Source organism: Agrilus planipennis, unplaced genomic scaffold, assembly GCF_000699045.2.
Source record: "Agrilus planipennis isolate EAB-ADULT unplaced genomic scaffold, Apla_2.0 scaffold221, whole genome shotgun sequence".
NCBI lineage: Eukaryota > Metazoa > Arthropoda > Insecta > Coleoptera > Buprestidae > Agrilus > Agrilus planipennis.
The window spans coordinates 257,680-278,505 of record NW_020439479.1 but is presented as its reverse complement, the minus strand read 5'-3'; the positions used below and the strand labels follow the sequence as shown (position 1 = coordinate 278,505).

Genomic DNA, 20,826 nt, shown 5'->3' with positions numbered 1-20,826 from the left:
GTTCCCCATGTTCTCACAGAGAGAAATCTGTGTCGCCGCATTGACGTCTGCGATTCGCTTCTCAAACGTCACGAAAATGATCCGTTTTTGAAGCGCATGATCACTGGGGACGAAAAATGGGTTGTATACAACAACGTCAAACGCAAGAGGTCATGGAGCAAAAAAGATGAATCGGTTCAGACCATTTCCAAAGCTGTTATTCACCAAAAAAAGGTGATGCTGTCTGTTTGGTGGGATTTTAAAGGAATCGTTTTTTTGGCTTTTACCGGATAACACAACGATTAATTTGGAAGTCTACTGTCATCCGCTGGACAAACTGAATGATGCACAGAAAAGATCAGAACTAATCAACAGGAAAGGTGTAGTGTTTCACCAAGACAACGCGAGACCTCACACAAGTTTGGTCACTCGCCAAAAGCTTTTACAGCTTGAATGGGATACAATGCTACACCCACCATATTCTCCAGACCTGGCACCATCGGATTATTATTTGTTCCGGTCACTCCAAAATTTTTTAGACGGTAAAACCTTCACCTCAAATGAGGAGGTCAAAAACCTCCTCGATCAGTTTTTTGCCAGCAAAGACCAAAAATTTTATGAGCGTGGAATTATGCTACTACCAGAAAGATGGCAAAAGGTGTTGGACCAGAACGGTCAATAGATAATTTAATAAAGTATTTGTTTATTATACGAAAACTGTCTTTCATTTCCAAAAAAAAAAAACGAAATGATTTTCCGAACAACCCTATACTTTGGGGAGATTCTCTATAATGACAACTTTAAACATACCTTGTATAGGGAGATTTTATTCAACTCATTTCCTTTAACTAAATTATATTTGTCAAGACTCTCTAGGTGAATCAGGTTTGGACTCAGTTTTTGGTATTTGAAATAAATTGGGCACCGATTGTACTGCAGGTACTCCTTAAGAGACTGTACAAGATTTCATGATCCTAGTGTTACAGTCTTACGGTTATTTAAGTGAATTCTGCTTTATTTGGAATGGATTTTGACATTCGATTTCCTTGTTCGAATTGGAAAGCACTTTGGAAGTTGCAACAAGCGAGCAAAGTTTCGATTCTGAACAAATATTGTACATCGATATGAACTTTACGATGTGAACGGAAATTTGATTAGTATTGGAAGTCACGGGTCCTTTTCGTACACATACGTTTAAATTTACTTTACATAGTTGCACATTGGAATACACTGCAAATTTTCGTTTTTATTTAATTTCTATTGTTTTGTTTACCACATGAAGATATTCTAGTTATTTGTTTAGCCAATCTAGGAAACTGCCCAACGGCTAATGATATATTTAGGCCAAATGCAAGTGACGCTGACGACACTGAAACAATTTATTTTAAATAGCATATATATATTCCACTTATGAACTTATGTCACAGGTGGCAGTCGATACTGGCGGTATCTTAGGTATGACAGTTGAAGGTCATAAATTATACGCGGACATGACACACACGATTCGTTTGTTGAAAGGAACTTACGCGAAGTTTCCGGAAATAACCAGGAGCAGTTACCGGGGTAGAGTCGCTATTTTAGAGAATTGGTATAAAATATTTCTATATGCTGTGGTTCAAAATGATGTTTTTTCAAAAACATATGAACGCTTTAGAATAATTTTTTCCCTTATTGCTAGGTTTTGCTCGGTAATTTTTTGTTTTTGATGTCAATTTGTCTTTTATCTAATTATACGGTTTGTGAAACCAATATTTATAGCATATATTATCAAAAGAAAAAACATGTCGATTTATATTTACTCTATTCGATAGTAGAAGGGATTCAAAGCAGATATTAGTTTTATTTATGATGCAAATTGTTAATTATTGGTTGTCGCTCCAAATTCTAAATCAATTTTGTTCGTTCACTCCCACCCCACATGCAAATGTATGTGCCTTAATTTCAAATATTAATATTTTATGGCCCATTTAATCGAAAGCCTTGGTGATGTCACATTAAATTCCGCTTACATTTGTAAGTGGCTTCCCGACCAATCTATTCGATATTCTCTCTCGAGGCACAGCTGCCAGCAGTTAGTGCCGCTTTATGAAATTTTATGTACGTATCTATATCCATGTATGTGTATACGTACCTTTAGTAAAATTAAACGATCCTTAATTAAACAGAGCCATCGCCGTGTATACAAAGTTATTTATTCATGAATTAACTAATAGCCACGGACTTGCCAAAAAATGCACAAATCCATTAAGTTCATTGCAGTTTAGTTGACCATAAAAAGCCAAAGAACATATAAACGTAAATTTAACATACGGCGGTTGATTCCTGTGCTCTCCCCTGATCCAATCATAATTATAAACCAAATAATTAATTATTTTTAGGTAGCATTTTAGCCTGCTATGCATAGGTTTATCATCGTCATCGCAAGGTGGTTGACAAGCACCTCCACTCTTTCCTATCCTGAGCTAATCTTCGCATATCCCTAACGCTAGAACAACCCACATCGTTAACAATTTGCGAACAGTAATCTAATCTACATCTGTCTCTACTCCTCTTAACTCCTGCTTCTGCCTCTAATATGTCTCAGACGTTCATGCCTGAGGAGGTGTTCTATCAACCTATTTCTCCTATTTCTTATTGACTTTCATAGAGTCATCTGTTCTCCTATTCTTTTAATACCTCTCCATTTCTAACCTTCTCTATCCACGCTATCCTCATCATTCGCCTGTAACACCACATTTCGAAATCTTCTAACCTTTTCTCTTCCGGAGTGCCTACTGCTCATGCTTCGCACCCGTACAGCGCCGCGTTCCAAACATACATCTTTAAAAAAAAAATAAGTCTGGATCTGTTAAATCCAGTAGGCGATCAAGTTCTGTAAAGTCATACAATACTATCAGAATACTTGCATTTAGACCCGATAAAAAGAAATTTTTACAAGGCATGCAACAGTAGAGTCCTTGATCCACCATTACGATATCGAGAGCAAAATACAAAGTAAGCAATAGATCCATTGGGGCTTATCATCACCGAAAAAATTTAAAGTGCAACCATCAGTAGGTAATGTGATGATGTCCGTGTTTTGGGATACTGAAGGTATAATTTTAGTAGATTTCTTGCAGAATTACAGGTGCTTATTATGCAAATTTAATTACGACAGTTGATAAAAGAAATTTGCATCAGGATAATGCATCTAGTCAAACGTTCGCCATTGCTAAAGCTACAATAACTAAAACGGGCTTCGAATTAGCCGAGCATCTGCCATATTCGCCAGATTTGACTCCCAGCGATTACCGGCTGTTTCCAAAGAATTCTTGCGTGGTAAATGATTAACGTCACCGACTAGGATAGTGCGTTACACTGCGTGTGAGCATATCTTTCCGGTTTTAGTATCATATGGTCATCATGTGCCGAATGAGTTTTAGACCATTCACCTTTTAGGGCAACCTCATATTAAAAATATTGTTTCGAAATCGAATTCATTATCCGGCAGTTCTTTTAATGCCTGTTTTTCATTACGTCGTTCTGCAAGAATTGTTGTTTGAATTCGTATTGTCATTCACATTTGTAATGTAATAATAGAATTTATTATCTTCGCCTGACGGTCCATAATTTACTATTTACGAAAGTCATCAGGATAATAACCAAAATAAGCGTGAAATGTGCTCCGATATTTGCAGGTGTGCATCGGTCCAGAATGCAGTTATGACTAACTAATTGACTTCATTATAAACAAAGCGTCAGCGTAGGAGGATAATGTCTCTCTACAAAATTTATTAGTGTTAATTAAAATGTATTACGGACTGTCTTGCAGTTTATAACTGTTTGCTAACTAAATACAATGTCTTTTGCAAAAGTATCTTTCATTTAGGACGAAAAGAAAAATAAAATTAATTCAGGTACCTATTATCGTCAAGGAAACTGAAAAATTAAGAAAGCAGCTAAAACAATAAAAATTACTATTGTAATAGTTAAATTATTGGGTATAAAATAACCACAATACAACTTGTTCCGAAAAAGGCGATTTTGATCCTTTTTCTCTCCATAAGCAATTGCTTTATCTTCATATTCCAGACAGTCAGGGATTAAAGTACGTAATGGAACAGTTTTTAAATTGACTATGAGTTTTGGTGAAGTATTTTAAACTTGGTTATTAAAACAAAACACCTGAAATGTTTCAGAGTTTTTTAATGTAGGGATGAGATACAGAGATAGAGTGATTCATACTTTGTATAAAGAGCAACAGGCAGTTGTACAGTTTGAGCAGCAACGTAGAGATGTAAATATTAGGAAGGGAGTCAGACAAAGATGCACCCTGTTATCGTTACTTTTTAATCTATACATTAAAGAAGCGATCATCATCATAAATCATAAGACAACTGTAGGGATAGATATGCAGGGGTATGCTTAGATCTGCAGATGATATAGCAGTATTAGCATCTAGCAAGGAAGAGTTACGATATACTTTTAGATAAAAAGGAAGCGGTATTGACAAAACAGTGTAGTATGAAAATAAATAAACGTAATACAAAAATACTGATATGCAAGGGAAGAAAAAGTAGGGAGAGAGCGAATATAAAGATAGCAGACGAAAAATTAGAAGAAGTGGCTGGTTTTCTATATCTACACTCAGAGAAAACTGTAGAACAAACTTCTACAATTGTAGAACTTTTCATTACAAGTTGTAGCGAACATAGGGACAGAAACAAGTTGTAGTGAAAATTAATATAATATTGTAATTACTCTATTGTCTACAAACTNTTCTACAAAATTTGTTTAACCTTTCTACAATTTATAATGAAATTCACAAAGTTGTTGTCGTAAATATTTCATTCAAATTGTAAGAAATTTGCCTGAGCCCCTGTCGATATTTCTCCTACAATTTACCACTACAATTTTATAGTCAAATTTAAGTTTACCGTTAGTTAATCTTACTACAAACTTGAGTCGCATTTTCTACAAAACGATCTCTACAACGTTATAGTAATTTTTCTTACAGCATTTTTCTGAGTGTAGGAAATAAGATAATTCAGGATGGAAGGAGTGGTTGATAGCGCAGGATCGAGTCATCTTCAACAAAAAGAAATCACTTCTATGCTCGCGAACGGTTAATTTAGAAATTCGAAAAAGATTTTCAAAGGTGTACGTTTGGAGCGGGGCGCTGAACGGATCTGTGGACGGTGGGCGCGGCGGAAAAGAAAAGGCTAAAAGCGTTTGAAATGTGGTGTTATAGGATATGCGAATGATGAGGATACCGTGTAAAAAGAAGGCTAGAAATGGATAGGAATCGGACAACAGAGGACTCTATATGGGAGTCAATATGAAATAGGCGAGATATTAGAAGCAGAAACAGGAATTAAGAGGAGTAGAGGTAGACCTAGTGTACATTACTGTTCACAAATAGTTAAAGAAGTGGGCTGTTCTAGTGGGAAAGAGTGGAGATGCGTGACCAACCAGTCTTAGGACTGACGACCTTATAAGGATGACTCAATACGCAAAAAGAAACAATCCGAAGAATACTTTTTTGCAGACTTTTCAGCGTTTTTGTGTTTCAGTTTGTAATTAGACAATTAGAGAATACCTATTATGCAACATGTTGGAAGAAATGTAGGTATTTTTAGTGGATTGTAAATAAAAAAAGCAAAAAAAAAAAAAGACTTAAGAGAACTATTTTCTTAATCTGTAGATATAATAATCACTCAAAGTGAAATATATTTTTAGGAAAAATATGATTATGATTCGTACAGTGATATAATAATGACGAGTGTATTTGGAGTGGATCTGAAATTCCAGTGAAGTAGATAAATCGCTTCAATATCGGGCGCTTATTTTCGGACATTCATCATGACGTCATTTTGGTTCTCACATCGTTTCTTTTGTTTGAAGTAAATTAACCGAAGAACTTTCTCTAATAAATTACATCTTTTCTTTGTTTTCGATCGGTTTTAGCAAAAAGCAATAAATATAAATTTGACGAAGGATAACGTTTAATTACTAATGTTTGGAAATCTATGTACAAGAACGTTCAGTGACAGGTACATTATTATCTGTTTAATTAATTGACGATTTATTATAGTCGTTGCAGTGGAAGATACTATAATTAACTGTAGTAATCTGGTTTTGTACGCAACATGGCATTAATAGAAGCAACAACCTTGATGAGGGCCAAAAAAATTGAAAATCAGTAATTTCTGGGGAGTTAGTTGTGAAAATAGAAGTTGCATTTTCAATTTCATAGTTTTAAACAATCATCATCATCACTACCTTAAGGTCGTCAGGTCTAAGATAGGTTTGATTTAGAGATAGCTTTAAATAAAATGGAAGCGGTATTGAGATAACAGTACTGTATGAAAATAAATAAAAATTAAATCAAAAATAGTGGTACCTATGCAAGGGAAGAACAATTAGAGAAAGAATAGGAAAATACAAAAAAAAGAAACCGAATACAAAAATAGGAGACGAAAAATTAGAAGAAGTGGATGATTTTAGGTATCTATTAGGAAGTCAGATAAGTCAGGACGGAAGGAGTAGTAGGGATATAAAGCACAGGATAGCGTTGGTTCGAGCTGTGCTCGCGAACGGTTAATTTAGAAATTTGAAAAAGATTGTTAAAGGTGTATGTGTTAGAAGCGGTTGAAATGTAGTGTTACAGGTGAATGATGAGGATACCGTGGATAGGGAAGGTTAGAAATGAAGAGTGTTGTCGCCCTAGTTTGACGACTTTATTTGTATTATTGTAGGGGCCAGTTTTTGGAATTACGCAAATGTAATTTGTTGACATAAACTGCACTTGGTTTTAACTATTTATTTACAACACTTAACTAAGGATTAACAACACTTTAACAAAAACAAATGGATAACAAAAAAACTTAACTATGTAGGGTGGACTGTATAAAACTCGAAATTAGTGAAAATAGAAACCCAACCGAAAGAGCGAATGATTGAACTGAAGGCCAAATTGCAACTGTCTCTGAAAATGACTGAACTCCTGAAATTAGAAAAAATAGAAAAGTGGAGGAAATAGTTTGGGGGTGGAATTAAATTCAAATTGGAAAAGGTTCATTGGTTAGAGAAAAAGTAGAAGATCGTGATTTGTTAGGATATGAAGACAGAGATACAGAGGGGTAGAAAAATAGAGGGAGTACCAGAAGGGCATTAACCGGTACTTGGGGTACCGACACACGTGCAACGCATCTTTAGAAAGTTTGCAGTTTGCCTTGACTTCTGGGAAACAGACCCAAGAAAAAACCCAATTGAATTTTATTGGGGTAAATAAGTGTTCAAACGAGTTAAAGGCCGGTGCTATTCCTTAAGCTTTTTAAAAAAAACACTTTTGAACACTTACTTTCTTTATTATTGATTAATTATTAATGTGTTTAATTTGTTCTTAAATTTGGAGGGTTTTGTTGCTTAAAGGAATAGGAGTTACGCCTTACGGAAAATAGCGATACACCATGTGCGTTAACTATTAACACGATAAGAGACCGACCTAGTCGTTTGAAAGACTTTTTGTAACTCCACGATCGAAGTTATTGATTGTTTAAAGAAAACTTGCATCACTGCTGATTAATTAAAAAGGAACGGATGGCGTGGGTTTGCCAGCCGTCTACTACTGATAAGGCACGCGTTTTATTACAATGTTAGCATTTTTAAAATGGTTAACTAACGGAAGAACTGAATATTCGAGTGAAACTTGACACAATGGTCAATAAACCTTTTAAATTTCGATGGCCTGCAAACTACAAATTCCCGAATTTACTGCTGTAAAATGTATCCATTGAAAATACTGAAACAATAATAAAATGAATATTCCACTAGAACTATAAAAATAAATGCCGACAAATATACAAAAAAACAAAATGAATATTACGACTCAACAAAAAGATATTAGAAAGAATCGGAGAACAGAGGACTCTATAGAAGTTAATAAGAAATAGGCAACATAGATTGGTAGGACACCTTCTTAGGCACGAAGGTCTAGTCCGAGACATATTAGAGGCGGAAACAGAAGTTAAGAGAAGTAGAGGTAGACCTAACAGGCGGGCTGAAAAGTTCGAAGGCTAGTTTATAGAAAAAATTATTTTTTTTGATAGAATTTGATTTTATTATTCAACATAGTTCCCTTCGAGGGCGATACAACGATTATAGCGGTCATACAATTTTTTGATACAATTTTTATAATACAATTTGTCTTTAGCCTCAAAAAAGGCTTCAGTTTCTGCGATTACCTCTTCGTCGGCGCGAAATTTCTGTCCAGCGAGCATCCTCTTGAGGTGTAAGAACAGAAAAAAGTCGTTGGGGGCCAGATATGGAGAATGCGGTGAATGCGGAAGCAATTCGAAGCCCCATTAATGGAATCTTGCCATCGATTTCATTGATTTGTGACACGGTGCATTGTCTTGATGAAACAGCAGTTTCTTTTTCAAGCAACAAAAGTTCTTTCACTAAAAATACTATAACTCAGATACTAATAGTGCAAGAGCTGTCAAATTTATACACGTGTCTTTTGAAGGTTAGGGCAAACTAAAAATCATATGGATTTGATACTAGTAGAGCCATGTATGGGTCAGCCTACGAACTTTTCAGCCCGCCCTTGTAGATTAGATTGCTGCTCGTAAATAGTTAGGGATGTCTGTTGTTCTAGTTTTAGGGAAGTGCGGAGATTAGCTCAGGATAGAAGGGAGTGGAGGTGCGTGTCCAACCAGTCTTAGGACGGATGACCTTATGATGATGATGAATTTTTATCATATAGAGATGAAGATAATTAAATATTCGTGTTAAGGTAAGGTCTCTAACATGTAGGTTAGGTGTGTTTAGCTTTTAGATTTAGAGACTATGTAGATCATAACCTGCTTTGAGTTCGATGTGCGCTTAATTTTTTTCAATTAGGTAGTAGCTGAAATGAGTATAACGGAAGATAACAATTTTATGGGGTGCTTCGGAAGATTTATTATTGAGTGTTCGTAGTATAGTTGAGGCTACTGAGAAGATTTTGCAATCGACCTACATTTAGGTGAACGTTACCGCAAAACGATTCCTTTAATGCTGTCTGGCAAGTTGATTTTGCGGAGAACTTTAAACATTTTCTGAACGTGCGATGCTATGGTCGGGAGTGTTAGTAAAACTTTGCGGCGAATGCCCAATGCCGATACGTTTCCACAAATAAACTCGAGTTTTATTACGTCTATTACTTGCTAAAGATAAATAGAATTCATTATACGTAACATTCCTAAACGGGAAACGGTTTAGTTACCGATTCACGAGGAGAAATGGCGCGCATTTCTCATTCTAACTACATATAAAAGGTAAATAAACTAAATAGGTGTCTTCGTGAGAGAAAAATCGAGTTAGGTGTTACGTAAACAAAATTTTTCTGCTTTTAATTCTCCATACCTCTTGATAAGAAATACAATAAAAAATGTGGAATTGCACCTCGTTTTTTTAATAATTTTTTAAAATTTGGGATTAAGACAATTGAATTATTGACACTTCGTGGGTGTTGTCCTACTCCAACCTTATTATAACAAGCATATCCGTCACGAAAGAAATTATTACGCATGTATTAATATGTTTGTGTGTGTATTTTGTTATATTGAAATAAGTAGGAAGCTTGGAGAAGGCACTATAAAACAAGAAAATTAAGTAAATGTTTAGTGGTGATGAAAAATGTATTTGAAAGTGCAGTCGAGGAGCAGTACGGCCCTGGTAGGGAAATACGACATTACACCGCCGTATTACAACAGCTGCAGCATCTGTGTGGAACCAGTATTTCTTTTGTATTTTGTATTTTTAATACCATATCGAGGTGTGCTTTAAATAAGACTGCATAGTATCTGCGATAAAAAAAGTAGTTATTTAAATAATTGATTGTTATTGGAATGAGCGTCTAAATATTTTTATGTACAGTAGCTTATTAGTAAGCTGTTGGTATTTACTTTATATTAGTCGTTCTACAACCGTCACTGTTTACATTTTTCATCGATGTATTTGCTTAGTTGTTATCGCAATTTCTCTATACGTTGCCAATTCACGCCCGGATTGCAACTTCATTCTGGTTTTCTTAGAATTTTATTTAACCCTTAATCCTGCCACGTTACTCACCATGTGATTCCCAATTACATCTAGTTTAAACCCTCCTAAGCTTGCTATTTATTTCAGAAACACCCTGTGTATTTAATAACTACGAAGATTACTTGCTTTAGGTTGGAGTGCAATTGTCCTCTATTACTGTCCTATGAAATTTACATTCTTAATCTTTTTGAACGTGTTTATACATTGCTGGCACAATTTGCCTAGGAAGCTGTTAGTAGTAACTTTTATTTAGTAAAATATTATTTACGTAGACTCATAAAAATGAATAGTGGTTGAAATAATTTGTCTAGTTGAATGGTATTTGCCAAAAGGCAATTGTTATTCGACTGTAATAACCACTTGATGCTGCGACATACGTAGTGTGTTTCTGATAAATTTACTGGAAAATTCGTTACAGTTATAGTTTAATTGAAGTATAAAAGTTTCGATTCGTTGTGAATTTAGAAACAGGATGTTCTTGTTTAATTGTTTTTAAGGAGGTGACTCAATTTTCGTCCGCGGGATGGGAATTTCTTTTTGCTCTATGATTCCGCTACTCGATGACATTTATTTTGTAATTAGTAGTATTGTGCCGAAAATCCATGTTTTTCGAGTTTATGCAGCGGAATAAACTTCCCTTAAAAGATATTACCGTCGTTTGGTACAACAATGCCTTGTAGAGGTATTAATTCGCCGATAAAGTTTGGTATTATACAACGGTGCATCGGAACGCAGTTCTATACAAGAAGACTTCCGCGTTCCGCTGATAATTAACTTACTTTGACTTTTACGTTCAGTTTACTAAGTAGAGGGTAGACCATCTCAAAAAAAAAAAAAAATTTACGATTAGCTGCGCAAATTTTATCGACGGAAATTTATTTCAGTAAAGCTTATTCTGCCAGTTTAATTAAAAAAATATTTTCGGCTGAATATTACTGATTATTATCAGTAATAAGTCCGCGCGATTCATTCTTTTTTTTTTACCGGAACTTTTCTTAACATACTTAAGGATATTATAGAACTTTTTAGCTTGAATTAATTGAAAAATTTTTGTTTGCCCAGTGCTGCATTAACTTTGTGAAAGCCCCTTCGTAATTTCAATTGCGAGTTCTTCCCCCTCGCAGTTGATCTTCTAAAGTTACTAACAAACAACCTCAATCATTTGGCAATTTAAATCTTTTGTAGTACTTAATTCAATGTTCAACATTATAATACGTTTAATACCTATGATATTTTTGTAAATCAGTATTTGATTAGAAGAAATCACTGAGGCAGGTTTAAGTTTCGATTTGCGAATCTTTGTGATAACCTACTAGAATAATATAGTCAGATAGTTTTTTGTTTTTACTAATTTGCATAATATCTCATCCTCTTGCTCGTTTTACAAGGGTAACAGCCTGGACCGATTATCCAATTTTAGCAAGCTGTTACCCTTAAGTACTATTTTTAGCGTTAGTAGTTTGCTTTCGATTTAAGTAAACCAAATTTTAGAAGCATATTTCATTTTCTAATTGATTAATAAAACGTAGACGACCTCGTAAATAGGTCTCATGATAGTCACCTAACAGAGTTTTCAGAATAATTAGAATAAAGACATAGATATTCCAGTATGGTAGGAAGTATAATAGTAAATCTACCATCCGACTAGAAGTTTGGTATTGCCAATCCTTCATCATAGTTGAAAGTATACTAAATCTTTAATTCTTACTTAAGATGTAGTAAATCCTTCATCCTAACTGGAGTTATAATAATAAAATCTCCATCCTGACTGGAGGTATAGTAAATTTTCCTTGCTGATTGAAGGTATAGTAGTAAATCCTTCCTTCTGACTGGAGATATTGCACTGGGTTCGTCATCTTATCGGTGATATTGTAAATTTTCCATGCTGACTGAGGGTACAGTAGTTAATCCTCCATCCTGACTGGAACTATTGTAAATCCTCCATGATGATTGGAGTTATAGTAGCAAATCCTTCATCAAAACTGAAGGTATAGTAGTAAATTCTCAATCCTGATAGGAAGTATAGTAAATTCTCGATGTTGATTAGAGGTATAGTAGTAAATCCTTCATCCTAATTGGAGTTATAGTAGCAAATCCTTCATCAAAACTGAAGGTATAGTAGTAAATTCTCAATCCTGATAGGAAGTATAGTAAATTCTCGATGCCGACTGGAGGTGTAGTAGTAAATTCTCCATCCTGACTGAAATTACAGTCCTAATTGGAGTTATAGTAGCAAATCCTTCATCAAAACTGAAGGTATAGTAGTAAATTCTCAATCCTGATAGGAAGTATAGTAAATTCTCGATGCTGATTAGAGGTATAGTAGTAAATCCTTCATCCTAATTGGAGATATAGTAGTAAATTCTCCATGCAGATTGGAGATATTTTACTAAATTCTCAATCCTGATAGGAAGTATAAGAAATTCTCCATGCCGACTGGAGGTGTAGTAGTAAATTCTCCATCCTGACTGAAATTACAGGGAATGCTCCATGCGGACTGGAGGTATAGTAGCCAATTCTCTATTCTGACTGGGAGTATAAGAAATTATTCATGTTGAATGGAGGTGTAGCAGTAAATCCTTAAGTTTGATAGGAACTATAGTAAATTCTCCATGCTGACGGGAGGTATAATAGTAAATTCTCTATCCTGACTGGAAGTATAAGAAATTCACCATACTGACTGGAGGTATAGTAATAAATCCTTAATCCTAACTAGAAGTATAGTAAAATCTTTATGCTGATATAGTCAATTCTCCATATTGATTGGAGGAATAGTAAATTCTTCATAGTGACTGGAAGTATAGAAGTAAAACTCCCATGATAACTAGAAATCTGATAGTAAATCCTATACTCTCACTGGAGTTATAGTAAATCCTCCATACTGACAGTCTTGACTATAAGAATAGTAAATTCGCCAATCTAATTGAAGAGATAGTTTTAAATCCTCTATGCTAATCGGCATAGCAGTTAACCCTCCACGCTGACTGGAAGGATAGTAAATTCTCCGTGCTGGTTGGAAGTTTTGTTGTAAATCGTCTGTCGTAAGTTAATTGGCATATCAGTAAAGCCTCCATCCTGACTGCAAGGATTCTACATTCTCCACGCTGACGGAAAGTATAGTGGTAAATCCTCCTTCCATTCTGGAACTATAGCAGTAAATGTTCTATAATGACTGAAATTATAGTAAATTCTTTATGCTGATTGAAGGTATAGAAGTAAATATTTCATGATGACTACATATCTTATAGTAAATCATCTACTTTGACTGGAGTTATAGTAAATCCTCCATACTGACAGTCTTGACTATAGGAATAGTAAATCCTCCAATCTAATTGAAGAGATAGTTTTAAATCCTCTATGCTTATCGACATAGCAGTTAACCCTCTACGCTGACTGGAAGGATAGTAAATTCTCCATGCTGATTGGAAGTGTGGTAGTAAATACTCCGTCCTAAGCTGATTGGCATAGCAGTAAACTCTCCATCCTGACTGGAAGGATAGTAAATTCTCCATGCCGTCTGGAAGTATAGTAGTTAATCTTCCTTCCTGTCTGGAACTATAGCAAATCCTCCATGCTGATTGGAGGTATGGTAGTAAATCTTGTATCATGACAGGAAGTATAGTAAATTCCCCATGCTGATTGGAGGTATAGTAGTAAATCTTGTATCATGACAGGAAGTATAGTAAATTCCCCATGCTGATTGGAGGTATAGTAGTAAATCTTGTATCATGACAGGAAGTATAGTAAATTCCCCATGCTGATTGGAGGTATAGTAGTAAATCTTGTATCATGACAGGAAGTATAGTAAATTCCCCATGCTGATTGGAGGTATAGTAGTAATTTCTCAATCCTTACTGCAGGTATACTAAATCCTAACTGTGTTATCAAAAAACTACTACTAAATTGCAATAGGTAATATAATGAATCTTTTTCGGACGTGCCGCTTGTGAGTGAAGATTCCTGAAGGTGTTCACATCAGTAGGAAACTATTTAATGTAGTATTGACCTAATAGAAACGCTACATCCTGCTATTATTAGTAATTTTCACAATAATTTTGGCCGAACCCTTTATCTTGTTGTTCGTGCTTTGGTAAAATAGATATTGTCATATAGAGATACCTTGCGGCGCCTCTGGGAGCAATTAAACATAAATCGCAGCAGGTGCCTTGTTAATCTCGTTGCAGCTTCCATGAAGCGTTTTTTTTTTTCGAAAAGTTCATCGTTAACGATGTACCTATCCACAATCCGCGGTCATTAATATCGGCACAGAATTGAAGACTGTGTCGCTGTCGTTTCGGTTTCATTGACAGCGAACACGTACTTCTTCACCAAATTTTGTTGTTTATTGATAGAATAAAAATCAAAAGCAACACATTTGTTTGACTTCGTGAAACATTTTTCGGAAATTGTTTATAATAAGTAAATACAATTGTTATAACTAAAAAACTAATAAAGGAACTTACTATAGTACAGTTGAAATAAAAAGGCATATCGTTTTTCTCGTTTTACAAACGGAAGATATCCTGTCTTTGCTCTCTAAACACGCCTCCTCCACAGCTGCGTCGAGACCTGCACCTACGTTTCATAAGAATCAATCGAATAAAATGAGACGACCGACAACATGCTTGTCTTGCCATTTGTACCTACATAAAATGGACAAATTTACAGGGTCGGCTTCATTTAGTTGGTTTATTTGTGCGAATAGTCATCTCTCTACATACATCGTTTAAGCTATTTTTTCGTTGTTACTATTTTCGTTGTTTTTGTGGGTGTTATTGTTATTTTTATTGTTATTTTTGTTGTTGACTTTCAACAAAATGGTCAGAGTTGAAAACTTGTTTGGAATGTTACTAATTACATTAACATCGTCTTCATACCTGTAAACTTCTATCGAAATCGATTTGGATGTTTTGAAGATTAATCTGTACCTACATACAGACATTTTGGTGGGCTATAAGGCTTCTGATGGTCTACTACAGATCGAGGTAGATATTTCTGGTGTGACAATGCACCTGAGGGTGAATTTCATTTAGAACTAATGCAGCAGCGATGAAGTTCTAGTGATACCGTCTAGTAGATGAATAAATTCGTTTCGTAATATCAAATTTGTGGCAGTATATCGCCATCTAGTAGATTTGTTGCTACCAAAGTTTCTCAAGCGTAAGACAAGGCTTAACTAAGATATTTAAAATTATTAATATTTTCTTTCTCCATCACGTCTCAATTATTTAAGCAGTATATTGTATTTTCAAAATTGTATTCATCTGAAGAAGACTCCGCAAGGCGAAACAATTACACTCGGAGAAATTCATTGACATTTGTGGCATTCATTATGTAGTAGTAACAATTTTAATTACATTGATTTGATTATAAACGTTACTAATGTGAATACAACAATAGTTAAATTCGGATAGACTAGATAATTGGAAAATTATTCGCTTGTTGTTGATAGGTTAGATACGTACTAGAATACAAAGCGAAACGTGTGTATAAACACAATTTATCGTGATATAAATGTGGAATGGATAGTTGCCGCAAACATACTTATTAATTAATGAATTTCAGCTTTCTCTGGGATAAGTTAGTTGTATTGTGGGTAACAGTGGCGCAGTCTTTTGTTATACATAATTCTATTGTTTAGTTGACCTGATGTGGAGTAATTAAGTTCTGTGCAGGCTCGAAACAGGCTTACGTCTAGTAGAGATGGAAAATTTATACTTTGAATCCACGTGGATCTGTAATGGCGGTTACTATAAGAAATTCTGCTATATAATCTAGGTAAAAGACCGGCCTGCTTATTAATTTATTTTATCAAAGAGAATTATTTCTAGCATTCTACGTACGAGGTATCATCATCATTATAAGGTCGTCAGTCCTAAGACTGGTTGGACAGGAACCTCCACTCTTTCGTATCCTGAACTAATCTTCTCATTATCTAAAACTGTGTGGTCTTCCAGTTTTAGATAACGAGAAGATTGGGGACGAAAAATGGGTTGTTTACAACAACGTCAAACGCAAGAGGTCATGGAGCAAAAAAGATGAACCGCGGATATTCACCAAAAAAAGGTGATGCTGTCTGTTTGGTGGGATTTTAAAGGAATGTTTTTTTTTTGAGCTTTTACTGGATAACACAACGATTAATTCGGAAGTCTACTGTCATCAGCTGGACAAACTGAATGATGCACTTCAACAGAAAAGGTCAGAACTAATCAACAGGAAAGGTGTAGTGTTTCACCAAGACAACGCGAGACCTCACACAAGTTTGGTCACTCGCCAAAAGCTTTTACAGCTTGAATGGGATACAATGCTACACCCACCATATTCTCCAGACCTGGCACCATCGGATTATTATTTGTTCCGGTCACTCCAAAATTTTTGAGACGGTAAAACCTTCACCTCAAATGAGGAGGTCAAAAACCTCCTCGATCAGTTTTTTGCCAGCAAAGACCAAAAATTTTATGAACGTGGAATTATGCTACTACCAGAAAGATGGCAAAAGGTGTTGGACCAGAACGGTCAATATATAATTTAATAAAGTATTTGTTTATTATACGAAAACTGTCTTTCATTTTCACAAAAAAAAGGAATTAACTTTCCGAACAACCCTATATTTAAGTGGGTCTCCCACACAACAGACATGAGTTTTTTGCTGTTTTTATAGATAATGGTACGAGTCCTTTGTGCGCAAGTGCGACTCGCACTTGGCCGGTTTTATTTAAAGTTTATTTTTCAATACCTTATTTATTGGCGAATATTTTTTCTCTTTGAGTAATATTACTATCTTTTTATTTTCAGTGTTTATGTTTCCTATGGGTCCACATATGTATACAGCGACTGCTTCTCTTGGTAAGTTTTACTATATTTTTTTAATTTTTTTTGCTATAAACTGGGATAAGACGTATACTAGCTACTTACGCTTTCTTAAGTTGTACGAAAAAAAAAGGCTTGCGGATTTATGGATTACTCTTACCGCATAGTAATTTTATTATTAATTAGTATGGAAATATGAATAAAACTAATGCTAAAAATTGACCTAAAATGTGGTTAGAAGTTATTCGTTATATATTTATATGGTTATTGCATTTTTCAAGTTTTGCTCCAGCACTCTGGTGTAATGCCATAATATACCATTACCGCCAGTAACGGCATCGACATTGGTTTTTATCATTATTATTTTCTCGCTTTTCTCAGTTTTCATTGGTTATTATTATTTTTATTATTATTATTATTAATATGACTTTCTCCCTACATTACACCAAAAATTTTTTGATGTATTCTCATGGGGTAGTTAATATAGCATAGATGGAGACAAACAGTTATAGCGTCAAGTAATACATACACATTACGTTGTAATGACAGCGGTTGGATACGCTTTTAGTGGTTGCCGTGTCATCTTTTATTATATTGCTTTTAACTATTGCTCATCCTGTTGCCCCGTGCCATTAATGTAAATTGTTTCGCACCCTTGTGGGGTTACGACTGGAGTAATGTAACAGAACATAAGATTCAATGACATACAGCCAACAACGTAGAATGTCTCTCCACGACATATTAATGACCATCCGTTTCAAAGACTAATGATGATACGGCGTCATCAGGGCATTTCGTGGTTTTCGAGGTTAGTTCTGAGTCTGTTTTGTAGGATATATCCCGTTTTATAAAGCGAGTCGACCGTTTTAAAAATAAAGTCCTAGATGCGATAAAATATGTATAATGTGCTTTTGTAGGTTCCTTAAATGAATTATAAATACAATTTATTATGCTTTTATAATTAGACCACAGTGCTCCCATAAAAGTACATACCATTGGACAAATCTGCGCATTTGTTTCCGCCATGTTTTTTAGGCTCCGCCCATCTGACAGATCCTTATAAAAGAGACCGTGTTAAATATTAACGTTAACTACTCAATCGAATGTTCGATAGTCTATTGGAATTGCATATGGAGTGATTTAATGTGCTCTTTCCAATATTGTTGACTGATTGAATTTTATATACCAATTGAATTTAGATTATTCGCCTAATATCATTGCTTATTACTAGTTTAATTTTTTTAATTTTCATCCATTAGCATTTCATTTTATTAAAGTTCATTTAATGCGTCTGTATTAATTAGGGAACTTTGTCGTAAAGTTGAAGTTACAAAAGTTTAGTTTTGAATAAATTATACATGAACGCTTTCTTGACTTTTGAAAATTAAACGGAAAAGTTAACGACAAGAACGAACTTCTTTTCTAATGAACGATTCCGCTAGGAAAGTTTGCGGTCAGGTATATTTGAGACAAATTAAAACATAGGGTGAAAATTTGCCTTTGTTTAAATTTTCTTTTCAACATTCTGGTTGGTATAGAGATAACATATTCTTTTCTCTTCTACAGGAATAATTTAAAATAATTTTAGCTTTTTTTGTCAGTGAATGATTTTAAAAATAGATTGTTAGAATTCACATACTTAAGCGTTTTTAAATTTTGTGGGTAATTACCTGGGCTTAGGGTCCAGCCGACTCTGGACGTGAATTAGTAACGAATAGAGAATTAGCTATAACAACTAAGTAGGTACATCGATAATAAATGTAAACAGTGACGGTTGTGGAACGACTAATAAAGTAAATATCAACAGCTTACTACTGTGCTACTATACATAATAACCTTTAAACTACCCTTGCTACTATTTTGTTTATCGCTTATAGGATGCAGTACTATTTAAAGTACACCTCGATATGGTATTAAGAACACAAAAGAAAGAAGAAAGTATCATTCTGTAAACTTTAATAGGTAAATTAATATTATTTGGATAGATAATAGTAATTTTATTAAATTTCCAAACCACTACTTATTGAGGTATTGCTAAGGTAGGTTACCTGTTTTATGGGTGGTTCGCCAATAGCCTTAACCTACTATTAGAAAAAATTAGTTCGGCAGCAGTAAACAAACTCACACAGCCACATACATACGTACACTATATTATTTATTTAGTCACGCAAAAACGGCGTACTTCATTTGCAGCGATCATATACGGTCGTGCAAATCATTAGTGCCCTGCACTGGCGTTTAAAATACACGCTGTTTCGTAAAACAACATACAAATAATTCAGACGAATTTAGATCAGGACTACGTTTTGGCCAGGGTACAGGATCTGACGTCCAATTCAGCGTCTAGGAAAATGTTCGTCTAGAAATTCAAGCATTAGTCAATGCAATTGTCCTTTGCACTGACATATGACACTAATATATTGACTTACTTCTAATGATTTCGATTGTCTATAACGTACATAATATATGTCTACAACATTAAAAAAACAAAGAGCTACTCTAGGCTGGCTGTAAACATAAACATTGTCAATGAATGAATCTAATTTAAAAAATAACAAGCAATACAAAAGGAAATACACAATGATGCTGCTAAGTAGTAGCTGATTGAATGCGGCGTTGCAATGTTCTATTTTCCTGTCTGATCCTACCAGGGCCGGACTGACCCTTGCTTACTTTCAAATACGCTTTTCTTTAAAACGGTGGACTTTTGGACCACCAAATTTTACTTAATTTTCTTGTTTTATAGTGCGCTCCTCTTGCAAGTTTGCTACTCACAGATATTAGATAGATACTGCATGACTTCACTTTCACTCCAAATTCCTATTTGATTTGGAGTTTGTATTTATCAAATGTTTTTGCTAAATCGTTATAGTCTGCGTGTCCCGCGGATTGCTTATTGGTGCAAAATATTGTTCGCGAACTAGAGAAGCCATGCGCGTTTATGCGTTGCGGGCGCCTGTTGTGCACCACCGCGTCGAGACGCTCGAGCTTTGGTAGTCCCGGACCAACGCCGCAAGTTGGATCACATAAACGCGTCGCTTTCGATAACTTTACCGCTTCCGCGTGGTGCTAGAATTCTAATCGCATGGTGTGTTTGAAATTGGTTACCCATTTTCGTCACCGGTTCACATCCTAAAGGTAACTTTTTTGAATCTGAACGGTCGCTAGTATACTAATATAAACCATCTATGACATCTATTTATATTTCTATTTGTATTATAAATAAATTTTTGACAACTGATTAACTGTATAATAAAAAAAATAGATTTTATGAACACATTTTTTTTTAATCTGTATTTTGAAACACTAAAGTGAGTGTAAAGCAAACTTTGGTTTTGACACTTTGTTTTAGGTTTCTAAACATTATTTTGTAGAATTTGGGGTTTTTACTGTTTTGTTTAGTTCCCGAGAATTAAGAATTCCTTTTGAATGTCTTGTTTATTTTACTTCATATATTACTTTATCTCTAATTTTTATTTAGTTCTAGAGAATTGAGAACTCCATTCGAATATCTTGTTTATTTCTTTCTTCATACATTGCTTTACGTCTAAATTAGCAAATATGATGAATGGAGTGTCGAATTTTCACAAATTTCGTTCATTTTTATGTTGAATATTTAAATCTAGCATTAACACAGAACAATATATAGATATAGTTAATATAAAAGAAGTTTTTTATTGAAACAGAATATTTTTTTCTGCTACATTAACCTTGCTAGTGTTTCTGTATTAAGTAATATTTAAAGACTTTATCAGTTTGATGTGGTAATATTATCTAGGAAAACGTTTGGTTTCAGTTTCTCTAATTTCACTGTTATTTTACACTTCTAATTCGGGATGTAAATGAAAACATTGCAAAAATGTTTCATTTTTAAACACATATCTGACATGTAGCTTGATTACGAAATACAATCTGTACTTGTGAACCTGTTAAATTAATTTTCTCTATTTGGAGAACATTTTAATACAA

The 20,826-nt window shown here is 34.6% G+C and overlaps 1 protein-coding gene across 2 annotated transcripts in view; it reads left to right on the top strand.

Annotated features, from left to right (window-relative positions):
* The window catches only part of LOC108738760, a 159,604-nt gene that overhangs the window by 80,746 nt on the left and 58,032 nt on the right, over positions 1–20,826 (top strand). For both annotated transcript variants that reach the window (XM_025979155.1, XM_025979154.1), the window contains exon 6: positions 16,843–16,893. In XM_025979155.1, the coding sequence (XP_025834940.1) occupies positions 16,843–16,893 (51 nt within the window). The remainder of the gene's footprint in view (positions 1–16,842; positions 16,894–20,826) is intronic.